At 36.8% G+C, this 17,141-nt stretch overlaps 1 protein-coding gene and 2 long non-coding RNA genes across 8 annotated transcripts in view; 2 read left to right on the forward strand and 1 right to left on the reverse strand.

Annotated features, from left to right (window-relative positions):
• The window catches only part of NFIB (nuclear factor I B), a 162,658-nt gene extending 158,633 nt beyond the window's left edge, over positions 1-4,025 (forward strand). For 4 of the 6 annotated variants that reach the window (XM_066339087.1, XM_066339089.1, XM_066339091.1 and 1 more), the window contains one exon: positions 2,539-4,025. In XM_066339087.1, the coding sequence (XP_066195184.1) occupies positions 2,539-2,668 (130 nt within the window). In that variant the 3' untranslated portion in view covers positions 2,669-4,025. The remainder of the gene's footprint in view (positions 1-2,538) is intronic. The other 2 variants (XM_066339090.1, XM_066339093.1) reach the window with 1 other exon arrangement.
• Positions 1-17,141, reverse strand: part of LOC136373990 (uncharacterized) — a 380,400-nt gene that overhangs the window by 237,450 nt on the left and 125,809 nt on the right. The gene's annotated exons all lie outside the window — the stretch shown is intronic.
• LOC136373991 (uncharacterized) overlaps positions 1-17,141 on the forward strand; it is a 229,122-nt gene that overhangs the window by 211,068 nt on the left and 913 nt on the right. The window lies entirely within an intron of this gene.

Raw genomic sequence — 17,141 nt, forward strand, 5'->3', positions numbered from 1 at the left:
GTTGCAAAGGCTAAACACACAGGTTCCAGGTTATCTTTCTGATGATTTATAGTGTACTTCAATGATTGGATACATATAGTTTTGACTTTTTGCTTTGTTTTAGAGTGTTGACCTCAAAAAGAAATTTATATTCTTTGAGTTAGTGTTGAAGTTTTTTGAAGTCAATTAACACTGTAAATCCTATGTAACAGGACATCAAAGAACTGTGTGTTGTAAAACACGTATTCAGACCAATCCCAAGCAAACAAATCTTCTTGGCTTTTTATTTTTTTTATTACTAGTTCTTATTTTTACAAATGCATGTGCTTGGAAGCAATTTACTTTGTGTCTATTATTTCAGAACTAACTTCTTAGCATCACTGAAATCCAAAGAGGAGGGAACAAAAAATGCATTTTGAAACAAATTGTTAAGGAATATGAAGAATAAGTTGAAACAATTAAGCCTCTTAAATGAAATTCTGGTATTAAATTTTTTTATTTTTGGAACATATTCTTTTCATTATATTGTCTTGGAAAAATCTTTCATGCATAACAAGGTTTAAGTCTTTGTGAGTGCTTCAAGATTTGTGGTGTAGCTGTGATTTTAAAATTTTAAATGGGCTTTTATTTTCCTCCAATAGCAGGGGGTTTTTTTTGTAATAGTCAATAGAATTAAAACAACAAAAAATAGAATATATTAGCTGATCTTACATTTTGCAAACAGCAATTCTTTTCTTTTTTAAATTTCTGAAAATATTAAAACTCTGCAGATTTTAAGGTGTCCTTTAAGAATATACCAAATTGAAAAAAAAAAACAAACTCAACAGCCTCAGTGAATAGTATTTGTACTTCAGGCATTGAAAACATTAATATATTAATATTTATTGTATTTTCTTAATGAAGTAAGATTATTTCTTCTCCTTTGGGAATATGGCCATCGAGACAAGCTGGTCAGGAACTATTTCCACTTTTTTGTGTGTAAGACATTGCACCTGAAATTAATTTCTAGTAGTTAAAGTAATAAATTGGCAGGTTTAGAGAGGTAAGTATTTTTAAACAGAAATAAATGACAGAAGATCTTTGCATTTTTTTAATATGAAATACCTGAGAAACATATTTCCTGGAATTCACAAAATAAGTTGACTACTTTTCAGCAACTGAAATGACTACTGAAGGCTGCCAAGGGAAATGTAATTATGTCATGAACATTTGAAATCGATAAAAAAGTTCAATTTTCCTCTTTTTATCTGATGCCACTTTATGTCTGAAAGTGCATCTGCTTGTCCAGGGAGAGAGCAGTGAAGAAATGGGGCAAAAGATATGGAGGGAGGAAAACAGTTTGCCTCCACAGTACACATGTTGAAGGGCTTCAGATGTTTATCAGGAAGCTCATTAGCCTAATCCCAAAATGTAATTCCAAGTAGGCACTTACGTTGTGATAAACACTAGAAAAGCTCACATACAATGAAATGCAGAGGAAGGGTGTATTTGCATGCTGTATGTCCAGTGTTAATATTAGCTCTTTGGCAGTGATGATGACTTAATGATGCTGTTTTACTTCTGAATAAATGTGATGAAACTTCTTTGAAGTCACAGAATCATATAGCTTGGGATAGTTTGGTTTGGACTTCTGGATTGCCAGAACCACATCTAAGGAAAGGGCTGCTGAGGCTGCTGGGTACTGAATAGCAGCAGCTGAGACGGGCCTTTGAGTATCCATCTTGCAATTACTACTGATTGGTGCCTGGTGAACTTGTGAATGCCATTGGGACTTCAGTTCCTTAGTGACAGAGTTCTTTTGAAATGATGACTCAAGTTCCTAAGTCATTGGATTGTCCTTGAAAATATTTTTTTTTCAGAGGGTTGTTGAAAAAAATATGGTATTTGCTGCTACACTCAACTCACGGCTACCCTCGGCTGCAAGTGTTTAAATGGTTGGATCCTGTGTTAGCTGGTGTTTCTGAGACTGACATTCTTAAGGAATTTTTTTTTTAAAGCAGGTTTTTTGAACATAAAAAGTCCTCTGTTTTTATGGGCATTCATGCCCATCAGAGGCCCATCTTGGGATGGTGACAAGATAAATTGCTGTGTTGTAAGAGGGGAGGAAATCCCACATAATGCTGAACTACTGAATCTTTATACTGTATTCTTGAAAAAAGAACATCTGTACCCTGTGGTATATTTCACCAGCTCTTAAATGGCATCCATCACACTATATAGTTTCACTTGTATAGTTTAGTTGTGTCTGCTCCATATATTTGCATTTGACATTTTGGGGGATTTTCATAAACAAGCAGACCACTTAGTGTAACTCAGGTACCATACAACTTGATACCAAGTTCAACAAAATTATTTTTCTTTCAAACAACTCACACTTTAACAAAGAAAACTAGGAAGTAGAATCTCAAGTTATGTTCACAAATTTTGTTTCCAGTTTTATCCTAAGTAGTGCTATTATTAATGAATATTAGCTAAACCTTGATTAAAATTCGTTGTATACATGTTTAATTTATGTTTTTTCTCTCTCTCTTTGTCTCTCTCTTTGTCTCTTTTCAACAGTCCTGGTACCTGGGCTAGCTTGGTTCCTTTCCAAGTATCAAATAGGACACCGATCCTGCCGACAAATGTCCCAAATTATGGTTTGAACATAATTGGAGAGCCTTTCCTTCAAGCAGAAACAAGCAACTGAGGGAAACAAAATTAAGGAAAAAAAAAAAAAGAAAAGAAAAGAAAAAAAAAAAAAAAGACAGTATGAGAAAAGAACCTGAAGAAAGAAGAACAAAAATAGACCAGCAATTGCAGCTCTTACAATCACTAATTCCCTTTTGGTTGAAACTGAAATGAAATACGAAGGGTCGATGATATTTCACTGATGGGTAGAATGCAGCTCCTCCTAAGTAGCCTTTGTTATATGAAGTCCGCTGGGAAATAGATGTTCTGTCTCCGACAATATATTTTAACTGACTTTCTAGATGCCTTAATATTTGCATGATAAGCTAGTTATATTGGTTTAGTATTCTTGTTGTTTACGCATGAGATCACTATTCCTGGTTATCTCACAAAACAAAGGCTAGGCAGCAACAGCAGAGCTGCAGGAGGACAAGGGCCGTGAGCCAGCCATTTTCTCAACAGTCTGATTTCTAAATGTTTTAAAAATAAGCTCTGTAGCCTTTAGTTATCAGTATGGATTTATTAAACTTTGGCCCTTAATTCAGCCTTTTTCTAGTGTGTTATGCAGTTTGAAATTTTCAATCAGTATGAACACACAGGCTCTATGGAAGAAATGCCTCTATGCAGGTAAAAGTGTTATCTTCTCATGCAACAGTAAAAAAAGAAAACGAAAAAAGTGACATTTTCCCCACTAAAGAAACACTTACAGAGGCAAGTGCAATTTAAAAATCATATCTAAGAGGTCATCACTATAAGTCCTTCAGCCCTTGGACTCTAAATTGAGGGGATTAAAAATAAAAATAGAAATAAAAAAATTCGCTTGACCAAACTTATTTTTCCCCTCAGTTTTTGAGGGCATTAAAAGGCATTAAGTCAAGACAAATCACATCTCTGAGAATAAGAAATCAATGGAAACACAGCACTTATGTTGGTTTAGCTGCTGCCTCCACAGAGGGGTAGGATTTATTTATTTAAAGTTACTTGTTGCATCAAGAACCCATAGGGTTTACATGTTTCTGTAAAATCTACATCATAGAGACAAAGACATAGGCAAATCCATGTCACAAGGGCAAAGCTTTCTGTTTACAAACTGGTAATACCAGGATGGGGATATGTTGTATTTAAATAATGCACTCTTAATGTAAGTCTAATTACAGGGTGCTGTAAACTTGCATGGTGCTTTCAGAAGTTAGCCTTGTTCAACAATTTTCTCATATTGACAGAAATATAATGTGCATGGGCAGACATTTTGCCTCTATGTCTCTTTAAAAGTTTAAAATACTCTTTCCAGTAATCCTAATTTGCACGAAGATATAATGTCCACATTACGTGCCTTGCCTTGAAATCTAAAAAATGGAAAAAAACAACAACAACAACAACAACAAAAAAAAAAAAAACCAAAAAAAACCAAAAAAAACAAAAAAACAAAAAAAAAAAACAAAACTAAAAAAAAAAAATTGACATCACTACACTTGTTTTGCTGCATTTATTATAATTTTAAATCTTTACCATTTTTATGACAAAATATTTTGTACTCCAGATGCGAAAAATGTGTGACATCGTGGATTTTTTAGACAGTTATACCTGTATCTCACATTTATAAAGCATATCATGGCTGTGTATAGTTGCCGCTTAAGAATTGTAATCAACCAGCAATATTTTCAGTATTTTGGTGTTTTTTCTATTAACCTTTCATGTTTTTCATCTTCCAATTAATATTGGGGGGAGGGGATACAAATTTATATGAATTATGCAATACCAAGTTTTGCCTATGTAGGTAGTGCTTTTAGCTGTATTGGTTATTATAGGTAAGTACACAGATTTAAAAAAAAAAAAAAAAAAAAAAAAAAAAAAAAAGATGTATGCTTTTTTTGTTTGTTTTAATTGACCAAAGTGGGTACTGCTATTTTTGCAGTGTGATGAGGTCCTTTTCTGTACTGAGAGGTGGACAGGGGATTTTTTTTTTATACATACATATATATATATATTCTGGGGTTGGGGGGAGGATTTTTAACACTTTACAGTGTAGCTGTGAAGCAGTGCACCCTTAGCCAGGCAAGGGCTGCAAAGCAACTGTTCTGCCTACTGTGACAAACTTTCAAATCGGTTTCCTCTTTTTAACTTCCCACCTGGGGTGCAAGCTGAAATCATTTCTGGATTTATAAAATAAATAATGAATTCTGTTGGAGGCAGACTTGACTTGAGGAAATCATTTTCCTTCATGGTTTTTTTCATGAAAAGAGAGACAGACAGAGAAAGAGGTCAAGACCCACAGTGAGATGAAGCCTTTTCAATTCTGGCAAAGATGCTGCATCCTGAAGTGTTCATGTCAGAAGACGTTTTTCACTCAGCATGACAAAGACATTCACTTTGTCTAGGAAATGCAAGTATAGGGCCAAAATATTTGCTGTCATAATTCCACTGACTCCAGTTCCAGTGGACTCTAGAGCTGCTCAAGTAGAGAATTTCCCCCCCTTATCCTGCTTGATTTTTTTTCCTGAACATGTATTTTTTTTATATTCTACTCCCCTCTTGCCTGGCCAAGTTTCTTAATTCAGCATTTGGATTACAATTTTCAGCCTGCTTGGGCTATGTCAGAAGTTTTCAGTCTTCTTGTAGAGCAGATCAGATGGAGACCTCTGGGGTGTAGCAGAGAAGGAGTTTCTTTATGCAAGGAATTAGACCATGGTGGAAATAAAAGTATGTTTCCAGTAAAATTGCATTTTTCAGACCAGTAGTGAGCCTATTGCTGGTGGCGTCTTACACAAAAGGGATTTTTGCAATGTATGACTCAACACAGGGTGAAGTTTTCTTTAAAGCCCAGTCTTCGATTAGGGTGAAAGCAGAGGAGCACATAGTGCTGTGGATGGGAAAATTCAGCCCCTTGCAGTGTCTCTGCGTTTTTGAGGTTTTGCTACCCTGGAGCAGTCCCAGAGGCGCAGCTCCAGCAGCAGCCACCCCAATGAGCACTGGTCAGGAGTGCACCACCATCAGTCCATTCTGGCTCCATCCGGGGTTTAGAGCAGCAGTGGTGGCACACCCTCACATCACCAGGAGGAGAGAGGGTGTAGGCAGGGCTTGAATGGCTACACAGATGGGAATTGTAGGAAAATAAACCTTTGAGATTTAGCTAAATTTAAAAAGAAAAGAAAAGAAAAGAGAAGAAAAGAAAAGAAAAGAAGAAAAAGAAAGAAAAGATAAGAAAGGAAAATGAAAAGAAAGGAAAAAGAAAAGAAAAGAAAAGAAAAGAAAAGAAAAGAAAAGGATAAGATGCAAAAATAAATGTGGGGTTCTTTGGTTTGTTTTCAGAACCTTGCAATAAGTCAATTCGTTTGCTAAGCACATGGCAAAGTCTGCTTGACCCAAGCACAGTGCACCTCAGACTCCGGCCTGGTAAAACAAAGTATGTATTGTTCTTTACACATGCCATGATATACAGCAGTTTGGGAGCAGAGCTGTGCTGGGGATATGTCCTTGATTTATTCCATTAACAAGGTGTTCCCTGAAAGCTTTTAATTGCACATTGAGATAAAACTGGAACAAGTTCCATCTTCAACATGAAATATCCAGAATGGTGATTGCCTTTTGTAGGAAGCTAGATGCCCTTAACAGACTTGTTTTGTTTTTGAGGTGTTTTGTTTTGTGGGGTGGTTTTGTTGTTGTGGTTAGGTTTTTTTGTTTGTGGTTTTTTTTTTTTTTTTTTTTTTTTTAAATCTCTGGCCTCCCATATGAAAAAAAGTGAGCTTAAAGATACAAATTTTTTTTTGAAAGTTAACTCCTTCTTTAAACTGGGTTATTCAGCAGCTGTGGGTTTCTGTCACCTGCCTCTCTAATAAAAATGCCTGCTTGAAAGATAATGAACTTTTCATTTACTGTATATTTGGTTTTAGGTTGGCTTTGTTGGTTGTTTTATTTTTAAGCTCAGCAGTCAAAAGATTAAGATAAGATTGAGAACTCAAATCCAGTCTCTGGCCTCCTCCTTCACCAGGAAGTGTATTCTGACTAAATTGAGCCACCCCGTTCTATGTGCACTGTTCTGCCTTTATTAAGTTGCTTTGCAGCCCTGGCCTCATGGCTGTGCCACTGAAGTGTGTTTCCCCTGGAGTGACATGAACGCTTGAGGCTTGACTAAGAAAAAAAAAAAGGCAGTGAAGGAGACTGTACATAAAGACATGGCAAAAATATTAATTATAGCAATATAGCTGTGGGGTGATGTTCAGGTGGGCAGCTCCATTGAAAATATGTGAATGAGTTTGTGAAGCTGCAAGTAGCAAGAAGAAAGGATGATCTGAAAAAACACCTACCTTGTAGACAGTAATTTGTACACTGTATAGTTTTGTTATGATTTTTTTTAATTAAAATACCCTTGTTTGTAAAGCTGACTTTTTAACAAGTATAATGGAAATGCATTTCCATTTTTAAACAAGAATATTCTTTGTTTAGAAACTGGACTTGGGTTAAAACTCTCCAGTTTCTTAATTTATGTATTAAAAAAAATCTGTCCATGTTAGGAGTTATTTCGCAGATTCCTGTGCTTGAAAAGCATAGGTTGCTAATCCTTTAAAAATGTAAATGGAGAAAAGTTATATTTTATGAAGGTTATTTTGTTGTATTTAGTATTGGAAAAGTTGGTTTTCAGAGCATTTCAAAATGTTGGAAGCACCACTGTCTTTTTTATTAGTATATATGGCCTTTAGCAAAAGTTTTTGTGATTGTTACATGATGGTATTTAAGATTAGGTTCACAGAGCTATTCAGGATAGGCAGAGAGCTAAAACAGTACTTAAGTCTCACACAGCTGTGTCCTCAGGGAGCAGAATTTTGGATTTGCAACTTGTAGCTTCATAAGGACTTAATGAAAGAGATTGCACAAAGACATCTGTGACACCAGAGTGTGTTCTGTACCTAAACCTAAATTATATGTACTGTGTGAGATTACGAAGGCTGCAGAAAGTTATCCCATATTCAGTGTACAGTTTTCACTTTGAATGAAAAAACTCTCTAATGTTGCTGGCAGTAAGGCCCCAAGCATGACATCCTTTATGGTTTACATGATCCTGTCAAGGTCTTTTGTTAATGTTAACCAGCTGTATGCTCCTGGATTTTTTTTATTGTGTTTCTATAGAAAACTTTAGGAAAAAAACAGAGTAAAATCCCATGCCAGCTAATCAAGTTAAACAGGAAAGGCTCAAAGCTGAATGTTCTTCTCCATGCTGAAGGAGCTGAAAAATGCCTCCTTCTTATTTGCACTTTCTGCTAGTTCCCCAGTTTTATTAATTCCTCAAAATTGTGTGGATGTGGTGGAGCACTGCAGTTGGAGGATAACATGGACCACTGATTTTGCCCTTTAACCCTGCACAATGACCTTTGCATCAGCCAAACTTATTGCCATGACAACTCTTTGTACTGTTTCCATGCCACAGCTCTGTTGGTCACATTGTCAATAGTAAAGGGGACAAGTTGGAGACGGTCAATTTTTACATTTTTTTTGTTGCAATTTTTTCTTCAGTGGTTGTAAGTAGTTGTTTTTGTTTTTGTTTTTGTTTTTGTTTTATGATAAAAGGGTTCACTAGTTAGTACTCTTTAGAAATATCTGTGTGTTGCAATTCAGATGTATGTTGAATTTGTGAAAACGGCTTCAGTGCCACTAGCATAATGATATCCTAGAATAAGCCTTTGATACTTTCATTGCATGATACCGAAACAGTAAAACAAGAGGTGGCCTAAATAAATGGGGAGCAGTGTGAGCTAGTGACACTAAAGCCAGTCTTTGTATTACTGTATTTTTGACAGAATGATTTTGAAAACTGTGCTACAGGGACTGATATGGCAAATGTATCTTATATGCAGAAGGAAGTTTTTTAAGAAGTATGGCTTATTATGCATTTTTCATTGAGGGCATTGAAGTTGCAAGGACTGATAGAAGTTGATGCAAAATGAGAAAGAAACAAAAACCAGCAAAATGTTTACCAAAAAACTCAAACAAATGAGCAGTGCCTGTTCAATTTCACAGTCTCTGTTGAGTTCAGTTGTAAATATGTTTCAGATAACATTTTCTTCAAAAATAATCTCTACAACATTTTAGAATGTGAGAGGTTCCTCAATCCCAGGCATAGGCTTCTCAAGAGCTGCATTAGATTATGTCTTCATCAAGCTGTTAATTTGTGCTTATATCATATAGAACTTTTAGAAATCTGGGAAGAGGCACCCCATCTCAATGATATTTCTCTGAGAAAAAAATTTTGTAGGGCTGTGTGTTTCTTTAGATACATTTAGTACAACTGTAGGTGACAAGTAGTCAGTTATTGCTTGCTAGCTACATACCAGGGTTGATCCATTTTAAAACTTTTGGCATTTTTTCCCATACTGTAGGCCATAAATCCTGAAGGTTACATTTTAATTAAAAAGAAGGTGCATGCAGAGTCTTTGTGTAATGAACCTTCACTAGTAGAACGCATTACAGTACAGCAACTTAATTTTGGAATTAGAGCCCTCTGGCATTAGACCTGATTTTAGCCTGAGTGTTAACAAAGGTTTTTATTGTGCCTGGTTGGAGGATAAAATGTTCTTTCTGGTACTTTTTTTTTTTAGGTTACAAATGAACTCAACTGCCACAAGTTTTAAACTGGTGTAAATCAAGCTTGACTTAATGTGATTGTTACTGTTATATCCAGCCTATACTGCTAGCAGCTGCTCATACTGCAGTCAATTACTGGAAGCGGATATATTTCCTATGCAAAAACTGTTTAAACAATAAAAATGAGCTATGCTACAGATCTGGCCTTACGTTTTCTTTTCTGTCTCTAAGAGTCATAATTGGTAATATCTTAGAAACAAACCTTAAACCTTGTAGCCTAAGGTAGCATGGCACAACTTATGGAGTTCTATGTATACCTAGTTTAGATTTCATATATTTGCACTCATTTGGGCTTAGCTTACACTGAAAAAGGAAAAAAAAAAAAAAGAACAAAAGTGATACAATCAGATAATCAGCTCAATTTAAATTTTACAGTTTGTTTTTATCCTCATGTTCAACCAATCCTAGTAATTATACAGGTGATCTTGATGCCAACTGATTTTTGCTTTTATATATTCTTCACATATATTTGTAGCTCTATAGCTGATTATTGGATAACTGTATAGATTCATGCTAGTAGTTTCCTATACAGTTTGACAGAAAGACAAACCACATTCCTAGCCCCCTATCATATCTTGCTTTTTCTGAGAACCAAATTAGAGACATTCTCTCATAAACAACTAGCAAGGAAGGGGGGCTTCAGAAAAGGGTAGGACCAAAAGGGGGAATTACCTCAACAGCTGTGTTTCTGACTGGGGATTCTTGTCAATTATGCTAACTTGCTAAACTTATAAAACTGTACTTGCCCTTTGTCACATGTGCATTTTCAACGTGTATTTCAGTGGGTTTGTGCACCTGAGGGGACCCTTTATAAAAGATAGCTGCATTTTTATCACCTAATATATATATTATACATATACCTAATATGTATCTGGCTCATGATTTTAGGGACCAGAAAAAGGCATCCATCTGAACTGCATCTCCTGTGATTTGAGATTAGGCATGATATCAAAATATTAGGAGACCTCTGTTTTGTTTTAATGTTATTAATTTGTGAAAGATAGCCAATTTATTAATGATAGCCAATTTCTTCATGATTAAATTTTTGTTAAATAAAGACAGTAAGATCCAATATTCCCAAAATTCCTCCTGAAACCAGAAATCCTTATCTTGGATCAAGATCTTTTAACTCTACAAGGGAATTCTTTTTCATAGGTGTGAATTAGATGTATATATATATGGGATGTTTCATTCAGTTCATGCTCTGCGAAGTAAAAAGTTTTCTTCTCAGACCACTAAGATTCCATAAACCAGTACCAGCATTAAACAAGTAACATGAATACGGTCAAAAGACTGGTGGGATAATAGCGTAAAGATTTAAACTGGATTACATGTAAATCATCAAATTTTGTCCCACAGTGAAATGAAACAGCTGTCCATAAACTTAAATAAAAGTATTCTCTAGTTTCTAGACCGTAAGCTTTATCCAGTTGCAACAAGTAGTATGAAAATATAAAATCAGGGTTTTTTCTATTTTTTCTCCACTGGTTTGTTAACACAAAGACCATTTGTTTATTAAATCCACTGAATTTTCTGTGAGAGGTCCTTTTTTGTATGTGTGTCTTTCCAAAACAAATTGTCAGTAATGGAAATGTAGGAAATTTGAACGATTTTTCCTTCTGGAGTTTCATTGAATAGTGCCATTTGGCCATGATTTGAAGACTGTATTAAGTCCCTCAGGTTTCTTGTTTAAAGCTCCAAACCAGAAAACTTTCCTGAATAATCCAGAGACAATTAAGTTCAGTCCTGCCTCTCTTCTCTGGTAAAAAAATACCCTACTTCTCCAGCCACTCTTCAAGCCACTGCAAAGCATGCCACTGATTAAGCCTCGAGCAATCCTGCCTGACTTTGATCCCCCACTCTGTGCATGTCAGCTGTATGGTGGCACTGATGCAAATAGCTGGGAAGAGAATGGCAGCTGCCTGAGACTGTCAGTGCCAAGCAAGGGCTGCAATGCCATGCTCAAGATACACAACACATTGTCCTAGAACACCAGTACGAGAGTAGCAGGAAGGAGAGAATGCAAAGACCATGACTTGCAGCTTTGTGGTGATTCAAAAACGGGAACACCTGGTGTTCCTCTTTTCTGCTTTCCCATTTACAAGATTTTTGAGAAGAAATGGACAAATAGAAATGGATAAATATTTTTTTTCCAAACCCAGTGTAATTTTTATGTATTTTCCCTTGAGCTTAAAAATTATAATTGAAAAATAACATAAGTCTTGACACCAGGTCCAAACACATGCACAAGCAATAAAGTACATGTGCACAGAGCCACCTCAAAGATTTTTTGCTGCTTAAGTCATTACATGAAATTCTGAAATCTTTGCTATCTTGGGATTTCTTTTTGAGTCTTATCTTAATTTTTATGCTGTTACAGATCTAAATTTGCACAGTAAAACTGTTGGTCAATCAGCTTGTGGTTTCTTGTCTAACGGTTAAAGCAAACATTGTCTTAGCATCTTGCTTGTGAGCCTTGGCCCATGAGCATCCGTTTCTTTGGGGATGTTGCCCTGATGTTCTGTTTCTTTGGATCTGTTTCCCTGAGTGCTAGGGGACCCTTAGGACTGTTTTACTGCCAGCATCTGAGCCACATCCAGGAATGCCTATGAACAAAGGAGGTTACTGAATGCTCAGCACTGAACCACATTCTGTCTGGAATTTGCTGGAGGGAAGAACATTGCTGCTATCCAGGTGATTCTCACAGACATTTTCACATCTTCACTCAAGAGAGTGGCAGCCTGAAGTCTTTCTGATAAGGAAACTACAGGATTGTTTCACAGAATTGTCTAGATAGGTTATATAAGTCACTCTAAGAAATTATAGAATTAGGTCCACTAAGACTTAACGACAGAGACCAGTCTAAAGCAAGCTGTTGGCATTATCAAACCTTGACAGACTTAAGCAAGACCTAACCAAGATCTTCATTACAAGAGGTATCCTCCTTCAGCCTGGCCAATGCATATTTAGAGTGTCCACTAATTGTTAATTTAAGGTCCTTGACATGACACCAGCCACTATTACCAAGGCCATTGCCAACAAATATTGAGGGCCTGAGCTGCTGAGAGCTGTAAAGAGCTGAGCAAGAACTCAAGTGTGCATTGAACTCAATTTACTTTTTATGGCATTCGCCATTATGTTGTACCCTGGTTCACTTTTCTTACCCTGTCATATCAGTATGTTCTCCAGATAAAGAATGGAATGGGCAAAGTTATAGGACATTGTAAAATCTGAAACTTAAGGAAAAAAAAAAAAACCCACCAACATATGGGAGCTATAAGGACACCACTAGTCTTTCATATCAGTATTCTTTTCAAGTGGGTCTCTGCACATGCTGTTACATGGTATCTGAACAGAACCTTGTGCTTTAAAAAAATGGATTGAGGAGTAGGTGGGACCTCTTCTCTGAAAAAGCTGACTGATGCTGTTGGGAGTCAATATATAATCCCTCAATCAATTTTTAGCAAGTCTTATTTAAAAACACCTATATTGCTGTCAAGGCACCTTAATTAAGTTGAACAAGTATTTTTTTCCAGGTCTTAATATTTATACCTCTTTCTTTTTTCCCCTGAGATGGGTGCATTAGGGTAAAAGCAGATGTTCAAAGCAGAAAATAGTTTATACAGCTAAGATGATGTTCACTACTAAAAGAATTGTCTCCATTGGCTACATTTAGATGCACTGCAGCTGCCAAAACCAGCACACACTGCTGTGGGCAGACAGGCTAGAAAGTCTGATACACCACAGGAGTCGGGCAGGGGTAAGAGATATATTTCTACATAACTGACAAATCAAGCTCTGCAGAACTGTGAAGCTGGAACCATATTAATTGTAAGTAGCTGTCTACTCAATTTTTCAGAAACTCTCTGATCTGATAATTGCTAATGTTTCCGGAAACAATTGTTTCCCCCAGTTAGAGCACTGAAATGCCACACAATGCAATGAAGTCATTGAAAGGTAGGTGGGGGCTTTAGTACTGAAACATTTTTCAGGTTTATTCTGGTTGTAAAACACCTCTCTCCCAAATTATTTGAGATTGAAATATTTTTCTCAGTGTATTTTTCTGATGAGGTACAGTGAGAAAATGTCACAGTTACTTATAGTGGATTTGTTTCACAGACCAGAAAACTTGGATTTGTCATAACCATTAGAAGCTGAGTGTATTTTCTGTTTCTTGGAGACAAGAATACAAAGAGAAGGTTGGGGTGTTTTTTGTGGGGTTTTTTTTTGTTTTTTTTTTTTTTTTTTGTGTGTTTTTTTTTTGTTTGTTTGTTTGCTTGTTTGTTTGTTTTTTTGGTTGGTTTGGTTTGAGTGTTTTGTTTTTTTTTTTTTTTGGTGGCATTTTGTTTTTTTCCTTTTGTTGCCTTTTTTTCCCCCCTTCTTTTTAGGTGTCTTGATCTCCTCCCATCCTCAGTCCTTCCTTTTGGAAGAATGTGGTATAGGAAGTCACTTTGTATCCAATACCTGAAATATCTAATGTATGCTAGTTTGTTTTGACTTTGAACAGGAGTACAGGCAGCAGTACTCATAAAATACACTCAGTAATAAGAAAATTAACTAAATATAACATGATGCTTCTAAGACTCAGAGCTTGCACAAGTTGGAAATATTAATATGTGAATGGTAGATGAGTTGAGGCACTTTGGAGGATGTGAAAGTGAGGTAAGCAGATCACGCAAAAAATCACTACAATCAGATGTTCCCCTGTTAAGCTTCTTTATTTAGTGCCTCCTGGTAAGCTAGCATCACATTAGGATGACTGTGACTTTACAGGTGCCAGGACCACTCTGCTCAGGAGGAGACTGCAGCAACAGCTATGGGGTCCTGGCAAGTCTGGACTGGTGTATTGATAGGAAGCTCCAACAGTATGTGCTGTGGATAGTGTATTCCTTTAGGATAGTGGCTTTCAACCTTTGGTCCTAAGAAATCTTGAGGGTCTTAGGAACATTTCTGTAAAAGAGTGGAATAGGTAAGACTATCACATCATTGTGTTTCTAAGGAGATATGCAAGACTCCTTCACAGCACTTTTTAGATTGATCACCCCTCTGCTCAGACTTGTGATGTTTCATGCAAAGAACAATGTGGGGAACAGAACTACCTGCTATCTTATATGCTTACAAGTTAATTCACTTTGAATTTGGTAATTGTTCAGAGGGTCCTAGGAGGATGATATTAGGGTAAGACAAGAAAAGCAAGAGTCTTGTCCTGTGCTCAAGGATGAAATTTGTCTGGGCACAGCATGTCACTGTGAAACATCAAAACTCTTTGTTCTCAGTGTTCTAGGGACAGAAAAGTCAAACAGCTGACATATCTAGACAGATATCTGCCTTCATAAACAAATCCTGCTGCATGTCCTGTCCTCATCTTTCCATCCTCCTCACAAGGCCTTTTCTGCCTTTACCTTTACCTTTACCTTTACCTTTACCTTTACCTTTACCTTTAGCTTCAATTGCTTAAGCCCCTTACTTACCATTCTCCACTATCTCAGCCTGATGTCAAGCAGATTCCTTCATGCCATGAGTCCTCTTTGTCCCTCCTGAGAATGAAAGGTGGTGGAGTTGGATCACTCTGCCCAAACGAGGGAGGTGGCAAACAATGGATGAGCAGGAGCTCAAGTAGGATCCCTTCTCATCCCAGGGAGTAGGGGGACAAGTGAGCATCAAGAGCTCCTGCAGGGATGACAGATATCTTACCCTCTTCTTCACCTCCACTGGCATCAATTCTGCAAGGAGTAGCTATGCCACAGTGCCACTATGTAAGAAGACCCTCTCCAGCCTGACTTAAGGTTGGCTCACCTGATGTCTCGAGAAAAGGTGGGACCCACTGAGTTCAGTCATCTCAGAATTCAATCTTCAGATAAAGTTGTATTCTGTCTTGGCTGCACTTAAATCCAGTTTTTAATGGTGACAATTAATATAACTTAACAAAAGGTAAGAGTCTGTGGTAGCCATATGTTTTATTGCTGGGGGCTAGATTATTTTGTCCTACACAGTCAAGTGATTATAGTATTGTAAGGAAAAACAATTTCCCTTTGATGTATTTGCTCCAGGGTTGTGGTGAAAGCAAGAAAGACTTAACAAAGATGGTTGAATTGTTGGTAGACAAAGCCTTTCTGAAGGGCTTTGTTAGGCATGAGTGGAGCAATGGGTGGGGATATCCTGTCTAGAAGTATCCAGCAAAGGGAAAATTCCTGCAGTTTGATCAAAGCATAAGACAAAATCATTATTTTGAATGATGTTTTCTGGCAGCTAGCAGCAAAAGATTGGATTGGGAAGAATCTATAAAAATGAAAGAAGGATTTGTATAGAAAGGGAACAAGTCAAATTAATGGCACCTAGAGGCAGCTTCAAGGATGTATTCACTTCTTTTTCCCTAGAACAGGCAATGATACCGCAAGGGGTCTGTGCTTCAGTCGTGTCCCCAGGCTGAGGAAGCAGGGAGCTGTGAACTGGGGTCAGGAGCCTGCCTTAGGACCAGACTGTGCTCTGTGCTCAGCACAGTGGCTGCTGATACATATAGCATTCTGGCAGGTCTCAGATGCTGTACCGCAGAATCTATAGGAGATTAAAACAGATATCTTAAAAGCAGTCTATAAGCAAGAGTCTAATCTCCAATGCCTTATTCCAGCCCGGTCTAAATGTCACCAAACTTTAATGCTCTGCTTATGGTTTTGTGTGGCATTATTCAGGCACATTGATGACACCTGTACAGTGTAAAGATACTTGTGCTGAATTAAAAATCTGCTTTAAAAAAACCATAAATGCAGGCCCTTCCTGAAGGGCATGGGTCAAATCACAATCGTTATCTTTAGCTCTTAGTAAAGCACAGAGCAGGTGCTGGAGATAACAAAGTTGGCTCAGACTCAACAATTTTTAACTTTATTTCATAAGAAGCAGCCCTTGAAGCCAGTATAATTTCAAGGTTGTGTTTTGAGAGCTACACATTGAATTTTCCAGTTGATTTGCTGGTAAAATATATACATATGTGATCAAAGGCTTAATTTTGAGTACTCTTAGTAGAAGCACAGTTTACTGAATGATGACTTTCAATAATCATTTTAAAAATTAAAGCCCAAGGAGGCTGAAAGCTGGAATAGTTAGGTTTAAACCCTCCTGCATCTTTTTTTCTATATGGTCAAATAAGATAACAGTACTTAGCTTATAGGAACTTATTCCTCCAGATTACACTGAGGCTTCTAGGTGTTCCCATTAATATAAATAAGAAACTACTATTACAAGCTCAATCCACATTTTTGGAAGAATCAAATTTTGCAGCCTTCCAGCACAGATTGTTTCCACAAAGTTTGAGTGATCAAAAGTACTTTTTCTCTCTATGGAAGTAATTTGACTACATTAAGAGTTTTAAGGGATCTCAAATTCTTCAAGCTGAAGTTTTCTATCTTGAATGAAGGAATCAAAATTACTTCTTCTACAGTCAAAGTTTTCATGTAACTCACAAACCTTACAAAGAATGAAAACATACACCTGTTTGGCTTGCCGGCTTGTACTACTCTGCTTTGCTGTTACTAAAGTACGTAGAATCATCTAATTTCCTCAACTGGTCTTTGATTAAGCAGAAGGTGTCGCCTGGTCATGAAATAAACAGAGGGATATTATTTCCAGTGATGTCAACACCTTAGCAATTATGGGAAAAAAGGAAATATTAATGACTGCTGCTCAAAGCCAGAGCCTTTGCATTGCAAAAAGAATGTAGCATTGGATTGTATTTTAGTGCTGAGACTTCCTCTCTGAAGAGGAATTTAGAAAAGTGCAAACTTTTTCCAGTCAAGACAACCTTAACCAACTTACTTAAGAATTCTGAGGCTAAGGAAAAAGATAAAAAATTCTCCTGAAAA

The sequence above is a fragment of the Sylvia atricapilla genome, chromosome Z (assembly GCF_009819655.1).
Source record: "Sylvia atricapilla isolate bSylAtr1 chromosome Z, bSylAtr1.pri, whole genome shotgun sequence".
In the NCBI taxonomy this organism is placed as follows: domain Eukaryota; kingdom Metazoa; phylum Chordata; class Aves; order Passeriformes; family Sylviidae; genus Sylvia; species Sylvia atricapilla.